A 22,430-nucleotide genomic window follows, 5' to 3' on the forward strand; every position below is an offset into this window, starting at 1 on the left:
AAGTTACAATTTCTTATCCCCCTCTCTCCTCCCCACAGGAACCCAAGGACTTGGAGAGAGGAAAAAAAAAAAAAAAAAGAATAGGAAGTGACATTCAATAAGTACACCAGCATTTAAATTAAGGCAGAATAAATAACTCTTCTACATCTATGATCAACTGTGATAGGCATTTCCAGAGCACCCCAGGAGCACAGAAGCCAGTGTTGCAGGGAGGAGGGAAGCAGCTCTCCTGGGGGGCTCCAGCACGCCCTGCCCCATGCTCCCTGTGCCCATTTCAGTGTTCGTGGTCCTCAAGAGAAGTCAAGCACATGCTGTGAAAGGATTCCCACCCTCCGCTTCCCCACCAACTTTTTATTTTGACAAGCAACACAGCCCCTTCTACATCAATTTTTACATACAGCAGCCCGATCCTGGGTCAGAGGGAGAGCCAGTGGTCATTGGCAAGAACTGGCTCCTGTGAGAGGCTACAGCCCACTTCAGGGTTTACAGAGCCGTAAGCCGCCGTTGGAGCAATGAAAGATGATCAGTGTCTGAGCCCAGGATGAGGAAATGGCTTCCTTCTACAAGTAGCAGTGCTCATCCCAGCTGCTGGGGCAGCTCTGCTTCTTCAGCAACACCTGCTGAATCCTGCATTTCTGCTCTAGAGCATTAAAATCTAAAACGCACCTCTGCTGCTACCAGGTCTTTAATGGCTTAGGTGGCAGACTCACTGAACTACCCCAGTTTAACTCAAGCCTGGCCACCAGTAACCAGACTGCTTGTTCCCCAACCACTTAAATGAGCACTTCCACTTGAAGGGAGCCACTGCTGTATGTAGGGTGAAGAGTTTCCTTCTGTTATAGGAAAGCAAAGCAGTCATACATAGCTGGGCAGCATTAGTTCCACACACACAGCTGTGATGTGAATGATGATACATACCTCAACCATAGATACAACCCCAGTGAATACAATTCTGCCAAGTAGTACAAGACACTCGGGAAAAATAATAATAACTGGTGTCCCACTTTCCCTGCCAGGGAAACACACATATAGAGGGAAATCCAAACAGCACAGATTAAGAGCTCTGTTCCATCCCAGCCAGTTAGTGTATTAGTCCCCTTCACCATAAGCCATGAGCAGAGGACAGTGCCATTTCTTTCAAAAAGGAAAAAAAAAAAAAAAACACAAACACATAAAACCCATTCAGTTAAAATCTGGCTTCTTAAAGCCTTTATAAAACTTAGAAGTCCTCTTCAGTTGGTGCATAAGAAAATCCTAAAAAAGCATCTGAGGCACTGGAGCTGCTGGCTGCTAAGTCAGGCGTGTGGGTGATTGAGGCAGAGATCGCTTCTTGGGTGAACTCTGGATCAAAGTGTCGCAGATCAGCTGGACCAGCCTAAGCCAAGGAGCAGAGAGGCACATCATTTTGAGTGATCAGACCCCAACCTCCTACTTGTATTCAATCTAACACAGCCACTCTTCCAAAATCCCCACCACCACATCTGCAGTGCATAACCTATACTTCAGCATCCCTCAGTGTTGATGTAAGAGAAGTGCCTCAGACTTCACAGGCCTGATTCCTTTTTTATTTAAAGTAGATACAAACAGAAATACCCACTTACCACATTGGGGTTGAATGGAGGGGTAATCCTCTTGTTGTACAAGTCATCCCAGTTTATGGGGCTGAAGAATACGTGGTTCTTTATCTCCAGCTGTATAGAAAGAGGGGAGGGAGCATCAATCTATAAAATCTTCTCTTCCAGCAACTGTCAAATGGTTTCATAGCAGTAAATTTCGGGAACAAGATTTGGAGCTAACACGTCCATGTAGGAGTGATGTAACAAGTCCTTAATGCATAAGGGTCATGGCCCTGTAATCCCTTGAAGGGATGATACCATCACATGTCCTAGCTTGCCACCACATCTGGAACCACAGCATTTCCCTTTGGAAAGGAGTCAACCTCACATGCCCCCTTTTTAGGGGGCTGGAAATTGATTAATCTACATAGGAAAAGCTTTCTAAGGCAGTGCTGTTAGCATGAAAGAGACTCAGTAGAAAGGCTTCCTATCCATCCTCCCCTCAGTCATAGGAGAAACCACCTACAAAGTCTGTTTTGGCACCCAGCCTCCTCTTCTGGTCCTTATGGAGAAGTCCCTGGAGGATGTCACAAGCTGCCACAGTCTTGCTTCCTTGGATCTGGAGTGGCTTGTGCAGAATGTTGTCATACATCTGAGACACATCCCGACTGTAAAAAGGTGGCTAATGTGAAAGAGAAGACAAGCAGCCAGATAAAACACAGGCATAAGGAACCGCAAAGGACAGGTCCAAATGAGCCCCACAGGGAGAAGATGGAAACCTGCCATCTAGCTGTTGGGTATGGGCAAGGGTATGATTGAACCAGGTAATTTCATTCAGAATTCAGTTGTCCATATCAGGTACCATAGGCACACCAGTCTGATGTCAGATCATAAGGCCTGAAAATAAGTTGTTAACTTCTTTACCATGTAGAATAAAATAGACAGCTCCCAAACTTACCAGTCCAAAGAGCATCTCATAGAGGACAGCTCCCAGGCACCACCAGTCTACGGTCCTGTCATACGGCTGCTTCTTTAGCACCTCAGGAGCTAAGTACTGGGGAGAGTCAGGAGTAAATATTGGAGTCAAATTATAAAGGAAGGGCTTTGCCTTCATAAACATACAAACCTGGTTGCACTTCTCATTAGTCAAATACACTAGGAAGCACACAACTGCACTGCATCTCCTACTAGGCTGTGATAGGCTCCATATCCCTTACAATAAGGTGTTTGAAAGGCACCTACCCCTCACAGCCACAAGAGTTTCTCTGGGATGGAGTGCTCCCTTCCTAGGAAGGGCTTGTACAAGCCCATTCACCCCAACTTAACATGTCAGTGCAGGACAGGTTTACTGGTTACATTTGTAACAGGCTCACGTAATTTTGAGAAATGTGCAGTTTTCAGGCCCAGTAGGTTTGTCCAAAGCAGTGACACTACTGATAACCACTGCCCAGGAGCAACAAGCAAGAATTTAAGTGACCTGCAGAACAAGCAGCATATCAAGCCTGCTCTCATGCATTAGTCCAAGTGCTATCAGGCTCCCTATCTCAGGCAGGAAAAAACAAATAAAGCTCAGACAGTCCCACTTGGTTCATGCTGTACTATTGCATAAGTCTGTCCCAACTGTAAACTGAGGTCTGCCACCAGCAATTCCCTGCCCCTTCTACTGAGCTTGAATACCAAAGGGTGTCTTGGTTACAGACCCTTTGAGATACCCAAAGGGCAGCAGGACAGGGATAAAACCTAGAACAAAGTGCTGCCAGAACCCCCAGCTCAGTAAGGAGCAGGAGAAGTTCTCCCCAGCAAGGGGACATTCCCCACAGCCAGATCCTCAACTCAGGACATGAGATTTCTGCAGCTCCTGGGCACCCAGGACACACAGAAGGGTACAGCAAGGCCTGTATGTGTCAGTACCAGCATGTTCCATGTTCTGCAGCTCCAGATATCTACATGGACAAACAGCCTGCTTGCAGCTGCCACGGGTCAGGCTCCCAGGGTCAAGGTTGTCTCCACAACCACCTGGAGCAGCCCTGGTGCCATTCCAAGAGCAGGGATCCCTGCCCTGATAACGCAGCAAATTTAAAGTACTAGCCAGCCATTAGAGGTAGAACAGACCCTGCTGAGTAGGAAAGGCCTCATCTCCACTCCAGCTTCGGGCTGACAACCTCAGGAGCCGAGGGCTGGCCAGCTCCCACAGCTCTTGTTTTCAGAGATGCTGAGCAGCCACAGGGTCTTCACGGGACCCAGAAGGCTTTCACCCCCAGGTCGCAGGGAAGCTGCAGCACAGGTCATACCTCAGGAGTGCCACAAAATGTGGAAGTTGTCTCCTCTTGCTCCATTCCTTCTTTGCAGAGTCCAAAGTCTGTCAATACTATATGGCCCTGAGAAGAGAGAAATTTCAGCCCAGCCCACTCTTTCTAAAAAAGAACTAGTATTTCCAAGCACTGGTCTTAACACTGCATCTAATGAATGATCTGGGGCACCAAAATATACATCTCCCCTCCCTCACCTTCTGGGCATCCTACCGTGCAAATACCTGAGCCTGTAGAGAAAAATACATAAAATAAATCCAGACTTTTCCCCACATATGTTTCTCTACAGCTACATAACTGGGGAGACATTCAGCACTGCTGTGCTTTGACACTGCTTTATCCTAGAGCCAGTTTGCATAGGGTCACCACCAGAGAAGCAGTGACTTGCTCCTAGCACCCCAGTCCCAGACCCCACAAGCCAGGTCCTACTCCTGGGTAGGGGCAGAGATCTGTACGCAGCTACACAGGAAGAATGCTCACTCCCAGCCACAAGATCTGCACAGAAACAGTGGTACACACACACACAAAACCCATGCAGTGGAGAAATAGCTTGGCTTGCCAGACTGTAGCCCCCTGTTTATGATCCAAACACTTTTAAAAACAAAAGAAAGGCAGCACGAGAGCTGCACATACCTGGCAATCCAGAAGGATGTTCTCAGGTTTTAAATCCCTGCAAGACAAGAAGGGCTGCTTGAGCAGATTTGGCTAGATGTTCAGAGAAGCCTGACCTGATACAGCACCAGCTGAGAATGGGAGCTACCAAAATTTCACAGTCCATCTCCCCAGGACCTTCCCCAAGTGCAACCTCCCATCACTGTTGGATATTAACACACGTTAATGAAAGGCTGCTCTCACCACACAGGGTGAGCTGTGAGCCTGTATTTCTCTGTGTATTCATGTAGAAGCTGTCACTGAGTTTCTTACTCAGGTGTGTTGTAGATCTTCTCACCCAACCATCTTCTCTCCTCCCCGCTATTGCTCTAGAAGTGTTTACTGCCCAGCAGGCCCCATGCAGTCAGCACACCTCTTGCAGGGTAAAACACCAGCAGTTCACCTTTTTGTCTGATAAGGAACTTCGGCTACCCCAGTCCTGGTGTTTGCGCAGTTCCCCAAGACCTCCTTTCCCCCTGCAGTCCTGCACTCAGTCTGGCTGGCAGGCTGTCCCCAGCAGGGGCACACGCCTTACCTGTAGATGATGTTTAAGGAATGCAGGTACCCAATTGCGCTGGCAACTTCTGCAGCATAGAATCGTGCCCGGGGCTCACGGAAGCAGCGCTCTCTTTGCAAGTGGAAGAAGAGCTAAGAAACAGATGAGAGGGTTGATCATGTCTTCTCTAGAAGCTGAAGGGTGTCTGCAGCAAGCCTGGAAGCCAGCTGCTCAAGTGAAAATTGATTTGCAGCAAGTGGCACATGAACAGCACCAAATAAGCCCAAAATCTTGCAGTTTTATTTAGCTCTCTAAGCACCTTTCCAGAAACTGCTTCATTTGCCCTCTTCTTCTATCACCATCTCACTTTGCCTGGCCATCTCCTGGCCTAGTTCAGACTCTTCGCTTGCTACAAAGCCTGTTACAGCTGTACTGGGGCCATGAGGAGTGGTACCCATGCAGAGCTGAAAAACCCAGAGACCCCTATATGGATTAGGGCCCCCTATATAAACAAAATATCTATGTTATCAGCATCTCCCAGCCAGTTTCTGGCAGCACAGAAAGAGGCAGCTGAGGAGAGCAGCTGTTGCAGGTCAGAAAGCAAAGCCTGACATGGTGCAGTGGCATCACCTAAGCACAAGACTGGGGTCTAGAGCTGGGCCACAAGTGGGTTTTCAATGAAAAAATCACCAACATCAGCATTTCCCATGTTCTCCAGGGGATATTAAAGTGCCCCTAACATTTTTCTCAACATCCTTGCCATGAAAATTAGCTGGCACAAGCCCTATTCATCAACATCTTCACTTAGGTGGTAAGTGAGGTAAGTTGCACTGCTCCTAGCTGGTGCTTTCCAGCAAAGTAATGTTATGCTTCAACACCATTATCTTCTGACAAGAAACAGCTTTGGGCAGTAAAGCAGAATGCCTGGGAAGGACCAAACAGAAGATTAAAAATAAAGCTTGTACTCACCTCCCCCCCATTTACATAGTCAAGGACAAAATAAAGCTTCTCCGAGGTCTGGAAGGAGTAATGGAGTCCCACAAGGAAGGGGTGCTTGACATTTTTCAGGAGCACATTGCGTTCTGCCATGATGTGGTTTTGCTAGCAAAAAGCACGCAAGGTATTAGATTTTCAGGCAAAACTCCAATCCAGCCTGCTGCACAGGCTCACCCCTGTTTTGAAAGAAGCTGAGAGCCCTATGGATCACCTCCAGCCCCAGGAAGTAAGCACTCTGCTCTCAGCTGGGTTCATCTCACTCCTTTCTCCATATTCCCATGGCACAGAGAACTCCAAGGTTAACATGTGAGCTGTCTACATGAATACTTGCTTCAATCACATTACCAGGATTGCTCACATACTGACCACTGCCAGGGGAAGCAGCTAGGGATAGCAGACATACCTCCTTTTTCTTCAGGATAGTCTTCTTATGCAAGACTTTCACAGCATAAAAAGTCCCATCACACTTGCGTTTGGCCAGGAGAACCTGGAACAGAGTCATGGACATAGGTTTGAGTCTAACCTTCTGCCACTGTTAGCATGTCCTCACCAGCTGACCACTCGTCAGTGATCATACCAAGACTAGGAATTTGGAGGGTCAGGTACAAAGGTCTAAAGCCCAGGCAGTAGCCCACTGGCTCCCCACACTCAGGACTTTCACATTGCCAGGAAGAGGTACGCAGCATCCCTGAATGTCTCTTACACACCCAAAGGAAAGTGATTTGGGAGCATTCAAAGCAACTCATTTAAAGATGATCAATACCATTTTACAAAGCACAGCTTTGTCTAGGCATCCTCTATTAACTGAAAGCATCTGAGACTTTAAAAACAAGAAGTACTGCTCGTCACCATCACCACCTTGAGCATGAAACCCCCCCATGCTTCTTCCTAGAGAGATGGCAGCACAGCTCCAAGTACGAATGGACAAAGAAAACCTCCCTCAGGTCCCATCTGGTCCCTGTCCCACTCTGAACATGACCATGTTCCCCAGGAGAGGGGCAAGCGAAGGACAAATTCCCTCAGCTAGGACATCTCCCAGGCTGCCTGCAGAGCGCTCCAGCCCACCGGCACAAGCCCACTTACCTTCCCAAAGCTTCCTTTGCCAATAACCTTCAGGAAGTCAAAGTCTGTTGGCTTGGCACTGTTGAGCAAGAGCGAAGCAAGTTAATGTTTCTGGGAGAAAAAACATGTAACAGCAACGCTTCTGTGGGAGCAGTGGTCCTTCTGGGAATCAGGAGCTTTTGTGAAAGGGATTAAAGGGCACTGGGCAGGTGATCCTCACCGCCAGCCAGCTGGGGATTCACACCGCCTATGCCAGCGTGCTGAGAAAATGACAAGGAACCCTCAGCAACCCACCCGCTAAGACAGTTTGTCCCCGTTTGTAGTGAGAAAGTTAGTGAGGGAGCAAACAGGAATAAGAAAAGTCTTCCCCTCAAAAGAGAGGGTGGGACAGAGGGCTGCAGAACCGTTATAGGACAAGGATGAGCTGCAGCTGGGTGTCTGGGAAGGCAGCATGGTGTTACCCATGGGGTTAAAGGCTGAGTTAATGCAGTTGCTCAGTCCTTTGTGACCACCACCCACCCGAGGCACAGGAGCTGACTGCTTCCCCCTGCCAGATCTCTTCACAGCAAGCTCCACACCCTACCTGGCTCCTGCAGGGAGCTTACTTGGGGTTAGCTGAAGGTCCGAGGTTGATGTTGTCAGCTGGCGTTGGAGGCTGGAGAGGAGGACAGTGGTGTTGGGTGTTAGCCACAAGGAGCACGCCGCTCCTTGTGCTTGCCTGGCCTCAGCACAGCATCCCACCCTTCCCCAAGGGACACCCATCGGTGGGAGGTGGGATGGGTGCTTTGGTAGGCTAGGTGAGGGGAAAGGGAGGACAGAACAACACTACACAGCACTACAGCAGTATCACAGCCTCCCTCTTCCAGCAAGGAGTTCAGGACCTACACAGACACGCACGTAGCCTTCCTCCTGTCCCCAGTCCCCAGGAATCTTCCTCTCCCTAGACTCTAGGAGCATTGTACCTGTCCCAAAATCTGTATAGGACCTCTTCTACTTTTTCTCCACCCAGTTTCACCCACATGGACAAGAGAGGACTAGACCTCCCAGCATGCTGACACAGGCTCTCCTCTTTGGCTATCCCACAGGGCCAGCCCCTCTCCTCATCCCAGTGAGGATGCCTCGCCAGCCCAGACCCAGGATCTCACCTGAGCGCTGGTGTCTGGGCTCCGGGAACGATCCATTAAAAAAGCAACTCGTTCAGCACTGGGGAAGAGAAGAGCAAGGAAGTATTGACAACAAAAACTTTTTTTTAAAAAAAGCAGCTTCCCACCATTAACCTACCAGGGACCAGTGCATGCTCCCCCCGTCAGAGAAGCCCCCAGATGTGCTCCCCAAACATCCCCCCAGCAGCACTGCTGCCCCCAGGGGTAGGGGCACGCCAACAGGAGGAGGGGGGTGCACAGGGGTTCAAACAAGCACAGCCATCCCAAACACCATGCTGAGGGCACTGACACGTGAAGCCCAGCAGAGCCCCAGCAGCACAGGACGAGGGCTGGACGGGGCTGCAGCCCTCCAGGCAGGACCAGACCCACCCCAAGCAGTGCCCCAGGCACCGACCCCACCAAGCAGGGATGCTGCAGCCCCCAGCCCCACAGCCCAGACTCCCACACAGGGCAGCTTTGGGGCTGTCAAATTGCAGGGAAGAGGGGCTGGGGCCTCAGCAGCACTTGTTGGCTCAGACCTGCCCCGTGTGAGTAGCGCTGGGTCCTGCCACCCCAGAGATTCCCCGTGGTTTTTAAGGTTTCCCCTACAGCCCTTGCAAAAGCCAGGATGAAACAGATGTCAAAGAGAGATGGGAGGAGAAGAGCTCTGTCGCCTTCTCCCCTGCCCCAGAGAGCTTTGTCCACCCCCCCGAGCCCCCACCAACCCCCAAGACCCCACAGAGAGGCCCTGTAGGCTCCTATCCCCCTGTGCCTCAGCCTCCCTGGTACAAAAGGGGCCCTGAAGACCCCGCCAGCCCCCCCAGGGTCTCACCTGCGAGCGATGCCCCTCACTACCCCCACACACAGATCCACGGCCATCCCAGAGCCCCCTGGCCCTGCGGCAGGGGGGACACGGCTGGAGATGCCGGGTGGCAGCAGGCGCTGGCGGCCGCCCCAGGGACAGCCCACATCTGGCCCGTGCCAGCCAGCTCCATCCACCGCCGGGCTGGGCAGCCTGGGGCTGGGCTTTTAAAGGGCTCTCAGCCCCTGGGGGGCTTCAGTACTCACTACGAGCAGAGCCTGGAGCCGGACGCCTTGATGGTTTGTCCTATCCTCTCGCGGCCGTGCCTGATAAGTTCTGCGGGGAAAGTTGGAGAAGCGGAGCCGGTCAGCTGGCGGCGCGAGCGCACAGAGGCACGTTTGTTCTGCACTGACCTTGCTCCTCTCTCCACAGCCACCCTCCTCCCCCTTCCACCCACATTCCGAAATACCCGGGGAGTTATAGGAACCAGGACGGCTCCCCTCCCGCCCCCACCTGGAGCCCTCAGTAAGGCAGGAGCCCCGCTGCAGGCACCCTCTGCCAGGGCAGGGAGGGGTCCCAGGCTCCAGCACCGCCACCAAACCTCCACCAGGCACCCCGAGTCCCCAGGAGGGACAAGGGGAGCGCTCACAAGGACGACGCTGTGCTGGGCGACGTCACACGCTTGGCACATCCACTGCCCCTTTCATTCAGGACCGGGTAATTGGGGACGTGAATGAGACCTTTCAGGGCCCCGCAGGAGGTGAGCCAGCACACACACCACGATGAGCAGCCCAAGGACACGCAGCCAGAGCCAGCACCGGGATTCCCACCGAGGAGCATCCCCACGGGCTGCTGCCACCACCCCTCATCATCACCTCTGAGGAAGAGCCAAGCCCCGAGCCCACCGCACGGAGCGAGTGGAATGGCCTCGGGAGCACAACCTGAGCCAGGGAGCTCCTTGTTTTGGTTAGCAGGAGATAGCAGAAATATTCAACGGCTTGTTTGCGCTCTGGCTCAGCCCTAGTTTTGATTCTGGAGGGAAGGAAAGATCCAAAACATTCACAGAAACACAGGCTTCTCCAGCAGCACAGGACTGGCGAGGAACCAGCCGGGCTGTGGCTTCGGAGTTTCTGAACGAGCAGGGAAAGCCGGGATGTGAAGAAAAACCCAGCAGCCGTTCAGCTTCCATCAGCCTGGTCACTGGCACACTGACCTTGCCTGATACCTCACCCCACAGCAGCTGCAAGGGCACCCCCAGAGGGACAGCACCCAGACAGGCCGAGCCCCATCCCCTCCCACCGGGCAGAGTCCTCCTTTCCCTGGCCGTCTGCCTGGATCACTGAGGTCTGCTGAAGGTCACCTGAGCCGGGGGCTGCATCTGTCCCCCAGACCTGTCCCACACTGCAGGGCAGGCTGGCCAGGTCCCACAGCACAGGGGCGAGCAGACCCAAGGCTCAGTGTCGGGCGGGGGGCGAGCAGCATGCACGTGGACTGAGCCCCCAGCCGCAAAGGGCAGTAGGCAGGGGGTGATGCAGCGAGCTCTCCCAGCCCCTGTGTGAAGCAGCCCAGCCAAGCCCATGCAGCTCAGCTCTTCGCTCCTGGTGTGTGCCCGCAGCTCTACCAGCTGATGCAGCCTGTTCTCGCCAGATCTGAACCCCCACAAGCCTGTTTTTAGACCCAGATTCAGCTCAGACACCGCTCCGATCCCAGACTCAGGGAGGAAAGTCGCTCCTTGCAGGAGCAGGTGGACAGTTTGCAGCCTGGGCGTCCTGGAGAGCACGTGGGCAAGCCCTGGGAACACATCCACTCACCTTGGAGGCTCCTGCTGGCAGTGCAGGATGCAGGACAAGCCCCCAGCTGCCTGAGGGGCTCGGACAGCACTGCTCTAGCCAGGTCTCCAGGACCACAGCGAGGCAGAAACATTTCTGCTAACAACAACCAGGAGCTCTGCTGGGGCCACAGCCCCGTGCCCTCCCCTCCCCAGGCTGCTCCTTTGCTGCCCAGGGTGAGCAGGGGCTTGTGGAGCACCTCCAGCTGCAGCGTTCTCCAACCAGGCTGTTTCATGAAGTGTCTGCTCTGAGACAAGAGCCTCTCTCTGCACTGAGGCACAAGGCACAGCTTAGGACACCAATATCCCTATCCTGCAGCACCTTCAGCTCAGGCTCTGAGCCTTCTTCCCCAGCCTGAGCCTACCTGCAGAGCCAGGCTGGCTTAAGCCTCCCAAGCAGGCAGAAGCCAGGCAGGCTTTCCCTTATCACTAACAAATCCTACTCCCCCCGAAGCACAGAGATTCTCCAAGCGCACACATGCAGAACAACAGAGGCAGAACTAGGTCAGGAAAACACACCGAGCTCGTGGTTATCCATGCCCGGCTGCACCCCTCGGTGTGCCTGCTGGGGCGCAGGGATGCTCCAGGCACTGCCGGGGCCACTGACAACCTCAGCAAGCAAGTCTTTAAGAGTTTCACAGCACGATGCGACTCTTACACCCCGGAAACACCAACTGCTGCCCCCCACACCCCCTCCTCGCAGGGCTTCACCCCAACACACCGCCCGATGCACCCCCAGCAGCAGCCACCCGTGGGCACACTGCAGAGCTGCTACTTACAAGCCAGAGCAGTTACCGCAGCTCAGTCTCCCCCCAGGAGCATCCCTCGGTACCGTACGCTTCCTTCCCAGCACGGCAGGAGCAGCTCCCTGTTCCTCCAACAGTTCTGCCAGCGGTGACCCACATTCCCATGCCAGCCCAGCGATATTTGCTACAAACACATCACTAACGCAGCGCGCACCTCGCCGAGCAGCAACCTCACAGACTCGTCATGTGCGGGCTGCCTCCCACCCTCCTCCTGATGTCAGCGCTCCCCACCTAACCTAGATTGCAAAACCCCCCCGAAGCGAGCTCCTCGTCCTCTCCCGTGCCGGGGTTGCCAGCAGTTGAGGCAGGGCAGCAGGATGGAAGGGGCTCGGGGTTGCAGGGGAGCACCTGGGGCAGCCAGCAGCTCCCAGCCTCCGTGCACAGCATAGGGGGGATGCCCCAGTTTCAGCTCGGAGAAGGAGCACGGGGGGAGGTGGGAGAGGAGGACTTCTGCAAACACATGCTCCTGCTGGCAGGGAAAGTGCTCAGGCTTTCCCTGAGCATAGAGAGAGCTCCAGGCCTGCGCTGAGCTCCACCTTCATTCCCATTGAGACACCACAAAAAGCCCAGGAAGAGGTTAGGAAGGACTTTAAGAGCTTCTTCACCCAGGGAAGCTTCCCAAGCTGGCCCTGCAGAGCTCCCAGCTCGCCCAGCTTTCTCCAGGGGACCCCATCCCCTGCACCCAAGGGGCACCGCAGAGCAGCCCCAGCCCTGAGCAGGCTGGAGCCCACACAGAGCCCTCTGGGTTTTTGGGGAAGAGCTGCATGCGAACCTGGAAAGATGTTTGTAAATCTGGAAAGCTGTTTGTAAGCCTAGAAAAACAGCAGGTAGCTAAAGCTTGCAGCACTGTGCACAGAAATAAAAACCTGGGAGAACAAAGCCTCAAACACGTACCTGGGAGCGCATCTACCAGCAGAGGCCGTGTTGGGAAGCACTGGAAGCAGCCCACAGCAGATGAGCACAGACACCCCTCGCTCCCTGTCCTCGTCCCCTGCTGCCAGCAGCTGCCCCACCAGCCCAGCAGCTCCGGGCTTTCTCCAAAATCCCAGCAGGGAGCAGCTTTGCCTCCTGCACCGGTGCATGGACACCAGCACCTCCACCTCCTCTGGGTGCTCATGCTAGCTCCCTGCAGCCCTTTCGGGAGAGCAGGAGGAACTGATCAGCAGCTGATGTGGCAAGGCACCTGCTGGATATACCCAGGGACTGGGAACTCAGCTGGGGGCGATGGGGTTGGGTGGGGAGGGTGGGGTGGGCTGGAGCCAGTTGCATCCTAGCAGGCATTTTGGGTGGGTCATAAAAATTTCCTGCACATTTTAGTAAGCTGCTCATTTATCTGCGGTCATGTGCCTTAGAGCATGGTAGAAACTGCCCTTTGGTTTGGCTCAAGCCCAGAGATGCTCCTTCCAGGGGTCTGGGGAGGTGACAGCAGGGCAGCAGGGTTGGTGCTTTGCAGCTGCATTAAACACAACCACAAACACACGTGGAGAGGAAAACCAGGTGTTTGTGCATGCCAGGAGGCATGCAGTCATTCACTACAGCAGAGATTAAGCTCTGAGCAAAGGGAGATGTAGTAGAAGGGCTGGTGTCTCCTCTCTCTCGTCATTAAAAATAAAGCAGTCTCTTTCTGCTGCTGTTGTCATTTCCTATAAAATCTCCTGCCCATGGCTGCAGCAGGAGGAAAGGCAGCCCCGGCTGCGGGGTCTGCCTGGCTCTGTGCAGGGCTGGTGAGGTGCTGGGGGCTGCAAACCACAGCAGCTGGGAGCAAAAAGCCACCCGAGAGAGGGGCAGCAGCAGGCGGCTGGGAATGCTGTCCTGTCTCAGGTCAAAGCCTGATGGCTTTGCTCGGCCACCGTCCACAAGCTGTTAGCAATTCGCTTTTAAAAATATCTCATTATGTTCTTAATGGAGGGATGTTGTTGTTTTTTTCCCCTATATTTTCTGCCTCTGCTTGCACTGAAATGCTCACATTTCAGCACTTTTTCAGCAGCTAACTGCTGTTTCCAAATCAATATCTTATTTTTTCTTTTCAATAAAATTCTTGGTATTATGGTCAAAATCTACTTGACCGTGCTTTCTACAGAGAAGCATATTTAGTTAAAAAAATGTTTTCACAGAATGGGTTGGGTTGGAAGGACCCCAGCCCCAGCTGCCCCCAGCCCCACCCAGCCTGGCCTTGGGCACCCCCAGCTCCTCGGAGCAGCCTGGGCCAGGGCCTCGCCGCCCTCAGAGGGAAGAATTTCCTCCTTAATTTTTGTAGCCAAGGAAGAGAGAGCGGGAGCATCCTGGAAGGAGAAGTTTCAGCAGCTGGAAGACAAAATTCCCGATGAGGAGTGCTGCCAGCACTAGCAGCCGGTCCCGATAGGAAAGCTGCCCTTGGGCGGGTGCCCCCCACTCTGTCCCTCTGGCCCCTCCGCTTGCCCCCAGAGGTGGTTACCCTTCGTCTTCCCCAGGGCGGTGGAGGAAGGCTCCATCCAGGCCGCGGAGATAAAGGCAGCCGAAACCGTCCCCAGTCCCACACTGGGCGTCCTCGGGCAGCGCGGCTCCTGTGCAAAGGCGAAGGGCGCACGGTGAGAGGAGAAAGGGGCAGGAGGGAGAGCTGGGAGCTGCTGCCTGCAGGAGCTGCAGGGTATGATGTTATACAGGCAGACGTCCCTACAGGGGACCAGGAACGGGTTTGTCCCACTCCCCACCCAGCACCCGCAGGCTCAGGGGATGCAAACCCTTCCCCTGCAAGCCGTGTCCCCACGTGCCAGCCATCCTCCCGGTGTACCCACTCAGGAACTCAGCTCTTTAATGATTAACCCACTACTGCAATTAGGTATTTGCCAGCGGATCTCTACGGCAGCACAAGGGGAATGCCCTTCAAGGGATGACCCCCCGCTTTCTCTCTCTTTCTCTCATGCACATTCCGTTTCAGAATGTTTTACGCAGCTGTTTTGTCGGGATTGTGTATGGTTAAGATAGGGCGTGCTATCTTAATCTCCCTATCAGGCAATATCCATAACCATAACCATAAACGTGTCACTGCCAGGGGACCTGTGCGGGCCCGAGCTGTCAGAATTGCTGGGAAAGTGCAGGCAGGGACAGACACATTTCTGCAGAGAGCACCAAGAAGTCGCCCTCACCCTGCAGCCACAGGTGACCTGAGGTGCCCGAGGTGCCACCTGGGGGGTGTTCGGCCACCCAGTTATCTGTGCCCTGATGGAGCGATGAGTGGGGAAGGATGGGGATAGGGTCAGATAGGAATAGGGACAGGATCTGAAAGGATTTGAAAGGTCTGAGCCTGTTTCTTCTTCTAACAGGACTCCGTGAGGACTGCCTAGCCTTTTGGGGATCAGGTTCTCTAAAACCTTTTTTTCCCCTACCTTTTTCTTTTAGCTTCATAAAGGCAGGGCTCTGCCCCAGGCATTGCCCTTGGTTTTGGCCGGGAGTCCCTCCTGGCGGGTCCCATGTTGCCATGCAAGAGCCAAGGGGAGAGCACTTGGGATCTGGTTTTTATCCCAAAAGACAGCTAAATGGGCTTGAGCATCCTGGAGGCCATAACCCCCTGATAGGATTATTGCCACTGAACTACTCAGCTGGGACACTCTTGCTCCCAAGGTTTGGCCCCAAGCACAGCCTCAGGACCGGGGCAGGTGCAGCTCCCTGCGCTGTCCTCTCCTCCCAGCGCTGCCCCAGGACACACTCAGTCTGTAGGGTTGAGGCTTTCCTTACAAAATAATATCTGGCTTTTAGGGGTGAGCGTGTCTTTGCCCCGCAGCACACCCCCTGAAGCCAGCCTGGCCCGCCCAGGGCCGCCACCAGCTCGGGGCAGCGTGTCACCGGGGACAAGGGCAGGGCTGCAGTTTCCCGGCCGGATCGAGCAGGGTTTAGCAGCCAGGAGTCGGCTCCCGGAGCCACACTGACCCCAAACCGGCCCCTCTCTGCTGGCACCGCCGTGGCTTTGTTAGCAAGGGGTATGGAGGCTCACAGCTCCCCAAAACTACCCCCCAAACCCATCCTGCCCATGAGGGGACTGGGGGCTGCCCCCTTGGAGAGATGCTGGGCACAGCAACCTGGAGCCTTGTGGGGCCCAAACCCCATTTCTGTGCCTGTGCCCCCGGTGCTGGAGCTGCCCGAGCCTCCTGTCCTGCTGCAGGCGGTGTGGGGACACTCAGTTCCCCGCTGATCTGCTGAGCTGCCGGCTCCAGAAGCTGGACAGGGCCTGAAAACACCCGGGGCTGCTCCTTGCAGGGCCAGGAGCGAGCTGCCAGGGGGCTGCGGGGGCAGCAGCTCTGGAGGCTCCTTCCCACCCTGTCCCACCATGTCCCTGCCCTGGGGCAGGCACATTTAAAGCAAGAAGCCTTTCCACCTGGAGCACTGCTTCCAGCAGCGCTGTGCTCCTCTCCGGAGTTGCTGGGATTCTCCCACAGCTGGAAAATGAGCCCGGTTTGGGAAACGTGAGCCCTCTGCTTCCAGCTGCTGCCCCGGGGCCAGAGCCCCTGTGCCCACTGACTTGGTACCCAGCGGCGGGGGACGACCCCTTCCCAAAACCTCTGCTTCTCCCAGAGTGTCTCGAGCCCTGGTGAAAAGAAGGGAAAGCCACGGAGGAAGGAGAAAGGAGCCCGGTGTTACCTGTGGGGAGTGCGGAGCAGGCGTCCTGGCACGGGGCAGCAGCAGCTGCAGAAGGCAGCTCTCGCCTCCCTCCCTCCCCTTGTTTTTGTTTTGGCGATTCGGTCTGAAGGTCGAAGGAGAAATCTGCAGGAGTGGCCTGCGGTAGGAAGTAAATGATTACCCAGCCACGAGGGGACGAGGGGACGGAGGAACCAGGAGCCGGGTGGGAGAGGAAATTCCCTCCCTGGGGGATTAGAGGGGCAGCTCACCCCTGGGAAAGTGCAAAAGGTGAGAGCAAGGTGCTCCTGGCTGCAGGCTGTGCCGGGTCACAGCGAGCCGTGTGTCACCTCTGCAAGGCCAGCAGCAGCACCAGGGGCCTGGGACACCCCCTGGGCACGGGCAGGACCCGCTGCTGGTGCCCCAGCAACACATGGGGCTTGGCAGCAAGGCAGGAGCACTGCGAGGTGGAGCCGCCCTGGAGCCTTGTCCCCATGGGGCAGGGACAGGACAGGGACAGGGACAGGATGGGGACATCCCTCTGGACAGGAGATCTGAGCCAAAAAATGAAATCACAGCTATTGCCCTCTATCCGGCCTTCCCCCATTCACTCCGCGCCCCTCTCCCTTTCCCTCTATGGGTGCCTGGCACTGGGATGTCCCCAGAGGGGTCACCACATCCCTGGGTGGGCACCTAAGTAAGGCTCTGCAGCTGGGCACACTGGTGGAGTCGCTGCTGGCCACTGGTGGAGCTCCAGCTCCTCACCTGAAATGCCGAAGCAGCCTGACACACGTGCTTCGAAGCTGGAGGTTCAGGGGGTCAGGACAGCACAGAAGAGGTCACCAAGTCCGTGTGAGGGGACACGCAGGGCCACAGGTGTCCCTTGCGTGCTGCAGCACCAAAAGCAGCACGTGGTGAGGAGCAGGAGAAGCTCTCACGCCTCCCCAGCTCCTGCTGATGTTCCTGCCTAGTGGCACGGCTGTGAGGAAAAGGGGATTCGACATTGCCCTCGTGTCACGGGGAACTATCCCAAAGAGAGGTCCCCGTTGTGCTTGAGGAGCTGTGGAGACACGGAGCGATGAGGAAATGCTCCCTCTGGGTGCCGAGAGGCCTTTGTTTCATTCCTTCTCAGAGTGAGAAGGCTCAGAGGGCTGCTGCAGCACACGGCTGGGAGCTGCGGGTCTGCAGACAGAAGCCATTCGGAGCAGTTTGTACGTCCCCATCCCCACGCTTTCCCAGGCGATTCCTGCTTTCAACCTGCTGCTATTTTGGGCTGTGCTTTGCTCATCCCACCGCATCCCCTGCGTAAAGCTGCACGTCCCCAGCAAGGCCGGCTGCAGGGGAGCTCCCCCGGCACCAGCAGAGCACCGAACGCCTGCTGCAGCGGGCTGGGGGCTGCCCATGGGGGCAAACCCAGTCTGATGGACACACCAGCAGCCATGGCACAGTGAGAGGACAGACCCTGGCTCGTTTTTCCCCAAAACAGGGCACATCAGCCCTGAGCGTGCAGCAGCACCCAGCAGGGAGACGGAGGAAGGTGCCTGAACCGACAGCGAGACAAAGCCTGGGGGAACTGGGAATAATCCCCAGGCTCCTGCAGCTGGAAGCTGCGGCAAGGCAGAGGCTGGGTGGGATCCCCCTGGGACCTGCAGGGCCTGGCAGTGCTTCTGCCAGGCAGGGCTCGGGGTTTGGGGTGCCCCTGTGGGGTGCTGCCTGCTCGTGCTTCCCTTCTCTGCATCCCGAGGGGCGAGCAGAGCGAGGAGCCTTCGACTGCTCAGAGCAAAAAATAAACAAAAAAGGGCAGAAATCGCCTTACAGCCCCAAATGCACTCAAAGCAGGAGCTGGATTTTTTTTTTTAATTTTATTTTTATTTTTTGCTCACAGGGAAAAATATAAATATATGCTGAATTAGGTTTAAAACCTAATTGCTAAGGTAAAACCTCCTCAAAGGTAGAGCTTCCCCAAATGCTTTCCATCCTCCCGTGCCCCTTTGGCCCGTGAGGAGGCACAGAGAGGGGCAGGACGGCCCGGGGGCACCCGGCCAGGTCCCGCAGCCTCCCGCAAGGACGGGGGGCGGCAGCTGCGGACCTAAAAAGGGGGAGGTGGGGAGGAAAAGACCCCAAAAGCACGGCACGGGGAGCAGCTGCAAGCCGCAGCCGTGCGGCAGCCAGCCCCCGGCACCGCATTGCGGGGCAAGGACGGGAGGGGGGCACGGCTCGGATCGGATCGGATCGTGTTGGATAGGGTTGGATAGGGTTGGATCGGGTTGGATAGGGTTGGATAGGGTTGGATAGGGTTGGATCGGGTTGAATCGGGTTGGATCGGGTCGGCTTGGCACGGCTCAGCACAGCTCGGCACGGCTCAGCTCGGCTGGGCACGGCACGGCACGGCTCGGATCGGCTCGGATCTGCACGGCTCAGCACAGCTCGGCTCGGGCACGGCTCGGCACAGCCCGCATGCAGCGCAGAGGCAGCTCGGTTCGAGCCAGGGCTGCTCCGAGCCCCGCATTTCGTTTCGCTGCCTTCATCTGTTTGCAAGGGGCTCGGACATTTGGGGTTTGGCTCCCCGCACCCCCTGCCCCATCCTATCAGCCCGCCCTCCCCTGCCCCCTGCTCAGCGAAGCAGGCCAGCCTCCTCGGATAGGTTTTCTCTTTATTGTTCGATATATTTATGTACCACATTATAAGTTAAAGATAGACTTTTGTTTTTCTGATATACATTTTTCATCTTATTTACCACAATTACACCACACATACATTGGAAACAGCTCCACGGATCTGGTAGATTGCACAGAATGAGTTTTGTCTTAGTTTTGTTTCTGTATCCTGAACGACGTCAAATCCAACAATATATATATGCTTTTCTTTTCATAATTTAGAAGTAACAATCGTTAAAATGAAACAAAACAAAACAAAACAAAATCACTGAGAAGTGGACTCCGGGTTTGTGATTTCAACCAGAGGCAAAATGTGATCGATGGGCAGCGCCGTTCCTCGGTGTGAGTCCGGGTGGGAGAATTCAGCAGTCCTGGCATCGCTGCGGTGTCAACGCTGCAGTCATCAGCCGGTGAGAGAGCTTGCTGGGCTGGCCACGCAATCCAGGGCTCATTTACTTCTCTCTCAACCCGTGTAAAATAAAGGAAGGGCCCTGCTCCCAGCGCCCGCAGCTTGCTCGCTTCCGTCTGTAAGCACAGAGCCCCAGTCCCATTGGGTCAGTGCCTGTTCCTCCTCCTGAAGCACCGAACCGCAGAGCTGTGAGGAGCAGTAAAGCTGCGATCGGTTCCCGACTGGTCCTTCGCGGGGGGCCAAGCTTCAGGCAACTAGTGAGGAGATCGGGATGGGGCACCACGTATTTTCCTTTAAAACATTCTAAATAACAAAAAAATATATTTAACTCTTAGCTTATTTAAAAAGATGGCAGGGCGAACACTGTCTTCTCCTCTTATCTCATTTAATTTGCAGATTTCTAAGACATAGAATTTGTTGGATGCAAGTAACGAAAATAATGACTCTCTTCATTCAAGGGATGCGGATTTTTTTGGCTATGCAGATGTTCGATGCGATTCTCTTGCTGCAGCCAGCTCTGGCCCCTCCTTAGTCTTCCGCGTTGGTTCTGAAGGCCTCTATGAGGCCTTCCAAAGAGTGGATGAAGCCCGAGACGCTGCAGATACCACCTATAACGAAAATGGCGACGTCGAAGAAGACATGGTGCCACAAGAGCTTCCTCCACAAGAGTTTGAGGTGGAAAAGACTGGGGAGCAGGAAGCAGAGCCCTGCGCCTGTGAGGCTCCCGGTAAGACCCATCAGGAGGGCAAAATGCGGGACATAGATGGCCATGAGCAGGGTGAAGACTACCAGGGCACATCTGAGGGTGAGTCCCCAGGACTTGAGCCGCCCGTCGCCCCCGTAGCAGTTGGGGAAGAAGGCCCTGTTTCCATCCTGGAAGAGGGATCGCTCCAGGACTTCCACAGCTGCAAAGAACGGCAGGGGGTAGGAGAGCAAGGCTTTGGCCACCAAGAAGATGTTGACTACTGCCCTAATGGTGGATGGCAAGTTGTCTGTGATGACCTCCTTGGTCTCATCAGCCCAGGTCAGATAGGCGACCAAGGCAAAGAGTCCCTTAAGGATGCAAGCTGCTATGTGAGTCCAGTTCATCATGCAGTGGAACTCCTTGGGGTTCTGCATGTTCCCCTCCAAGGAAGGCAGAAAGATCTGAGAGGTGTAGCTGAAGACAATGATGCCAATGGAGATGGGGAATTTCTTCACATCAATGTAAAACTTGACTTTGTCCCACGCCCAGTCGCGTGCCCTGGAGAGGCAGTAGGCGATCACCAGGATGTTGATCACAAAGTGGGCCAACGTGCAGAGCAAGCTGAACTTGGAGACTGCCTTGAGGTTCTTCAAGAACGCGCAGGGCAGGAGCACGGCCGTGGCAATGATGGACCACGACTTCTGGGAGACAGGCAGGTTCGGGAAGCTGTTGTACATCAGGTTCCCACTGACCACCACATAGAGGATGCAGGTCATGACCAGTTCAATGATCTGAGCCACGTTCACAATTCTGCCTCCGAGCGTGGGGAAGCGGGGCGCACAGCACGCGTTGGCTATGTCCACGTAGGAGTCTCTCACCCTGACTATCTCCCCATCCTCATTCTCTTCATAAAGACAGGCAATAAGGATTTTCCCAGTGTAGCAGCAAACCACCGCAGCGAAAATTATTAAAAAGAGTCCTAGGTATCCACCATGAAGGATGGCATAGGGCAGGCCCAGAACAAACATCCCCTAGAAAGAGACAAAATGGAAACCGTGTTGCTCGTCTCACCAAGGGGACCAGGCGGGCGCCTGCACCCAGGCACCCGCGGCCGCAGGCACACGCGCATGCACGCGCACGCTGCCTCGCTCGCACACGGTGACACCAACGCAGCCATCCCACACTCACACCACACAATCACGGCCGCGCACGATCACACACAACCCCTTTTTCTCTCCACCCACGCAATTACCCACGCAGCCACACGCGTGTCCTCGTGCACACCCACGTAATCGCACCCTGAGGTGCCCAGAGCAAGCAAACACGGTTGGGCTTTGCCCAAATCTCCACCCTGTCTGTCCCCAGCCCCTCTCAGTGCACCTAGACCCCTTCACCCACTGGCATTGCCCCAAAGCTGGGGACACACATGGAGAGGTGGCCCGGTCCCCCCCAGGCGCATCCCCCCCACCCGAGCCACCCCATCCCACCCACTGCAGGGGAGGTGGGCAACATGAAGAAATGCAGATTTTGGTCTTTTGTTTGTTTGTTTGTTTTGGTTGATTGATTATTATATTTTTTTGGTCGGGTAGGTGGGTTTTTCCATATTTTTTTTTTCCCCCCCCAGGGGTGTTGCGGTCACCCCAGTATGGGGATGGGAGTGGGGGCAGCGCGTCCCGGTGCCGGTGGCAGCGGGTGCCCGGGCGTACCTGGATGGCGTTGGTGACATTCCAGCCCGCCTCCCACGCCGTGATCTTGGGCTTGCCTTGCCCGGAGAGCTCGGAGCAGACCCCCGCGTCCTTGGAGGCGGAGGGCGGCAGGGGGCCGGTGCCGTCCCTCTGGTAGTGGATGTCCCCCTCCAGGGGCGGCTCGCCGCCCTCCTCGCCTCCCTCGCCCTTGAGGATGTCCATCTGCAGCCCCTGCCGGTGCTCCATGTCCAGATCGTCGCAGTGGGCGAAGCCCACCGCCTCCTCGTCGGTGGCCGCCTGGAAGCCCATCCTGGCGAACATGCCGCTCATCTTCGCCTGGGACTTGTTGGACACGGAGGTGGCCACGTTGGAGAGCTTGCTGCGGAGGAGCGTGGCCATGGTGGCGGCTCCGCACCCGGCGGTCGGATGGACCCGACGGGGAGGGCGAGCGGCGGGGGGCGGCCGGGAGCCGGGCTCCGGGAAAAGGGAGGCGGGGGCGGTGCGGGGGGGCTCTGCCGAGCCGCTACCTCCGCTCCCGGGCGCGCTGCGAGCGGCTGCGCTGCGGGCGGCCCTGGGGCATGCCCCCGCGGCGGGCAGGTGCGGGAGCGCAGCTCCCCGCCCGCTCCGCGCCCCTCCGCCGGTCCCCGCGGCCGGGCTGTGCTGGGGGGCGACGGTGGGAGGCTGTCCCCGGACGGTGGCTGTCCCCGGACGGCTGCTGTCCCCGGACGGAGGCTGTCACCAGCCGGCGGCTGTCAC

At 55.6% G+C, this 22,430-nt stretch overlaps 2 protein-coding genes across 2 annotated transcripts; both read right to left on the bottom strand.

Annotated features, from left to right (window-relative positions):
* Nucleotides 1–1,219: 1,219 nt before the first annotated feature.
* Nucleotides 1,220–14,405, bottom strand: SGK2 (serum/glucocorticoid regulated kinase 2; the record flags this gene model as incomplete). Its single annotated transcript, XM_084296922.1, has 15 exons — nucleotides 1,220–1,375; nucleotides 1,602–1,691; nucleotides 2,083–2,238; nucleotides 2,515–2,610; nucleotides 3,848–3,934; nucleotides 4,499–4,535; nucleotides 5,052–5,164; nucleotides 5,982–6,113; nucleotides 6,412–6,495; nucleotides 7,092–7,149; nucleotides 7,676–7,725; nucleotides 8,216–8,273; nucleotides 9,281–9,350; nucleotides 14,083–14,191; nucleotides 14,346–14,405. 15 exons carry the CDS (start codon nucleotides 14,403–14,405, stop codon nucleotides 1,220–1,222), a joined length of 1,356 nt encoding a protein of 451 aa, XP_084153048.1.
* A 5,427-nt stretch (nucleotides 14,406–19,832) lies between these two features.
* SLC32A1 (solute carrier family 32 member 1) lies at nucleotides 19,833–22,073 on the bottom strand (the record flags this gene model as incomplete). The annotated part of the gene is made up of 2 exons (XM_084296751.1): nucleotides 19,833–21,020; nucleotides 21,696–22,073. 2 exons carry the CDS (start codon nucleotides 22,071–22,073, stop codon nucleotides 19,833–19,835), a joined length of 1,566 nt encoding a protein of 521 aa, XP_084152877.1.
* Between the last annotated feature and the right edge of the window lie 357 nt (nucleotides 22,074–22,430).

Source organism: Netta rufina (genome assembly GCF_964035555.1).
Source record: "Netta rufina genome assembly, chromosome: 16".
Classification (NCBI taxonomy): Eukaryota; Metazoa; Chordata; class Aves; order Anseriformes; family Anatidae; genus Netta; species Netta rufina.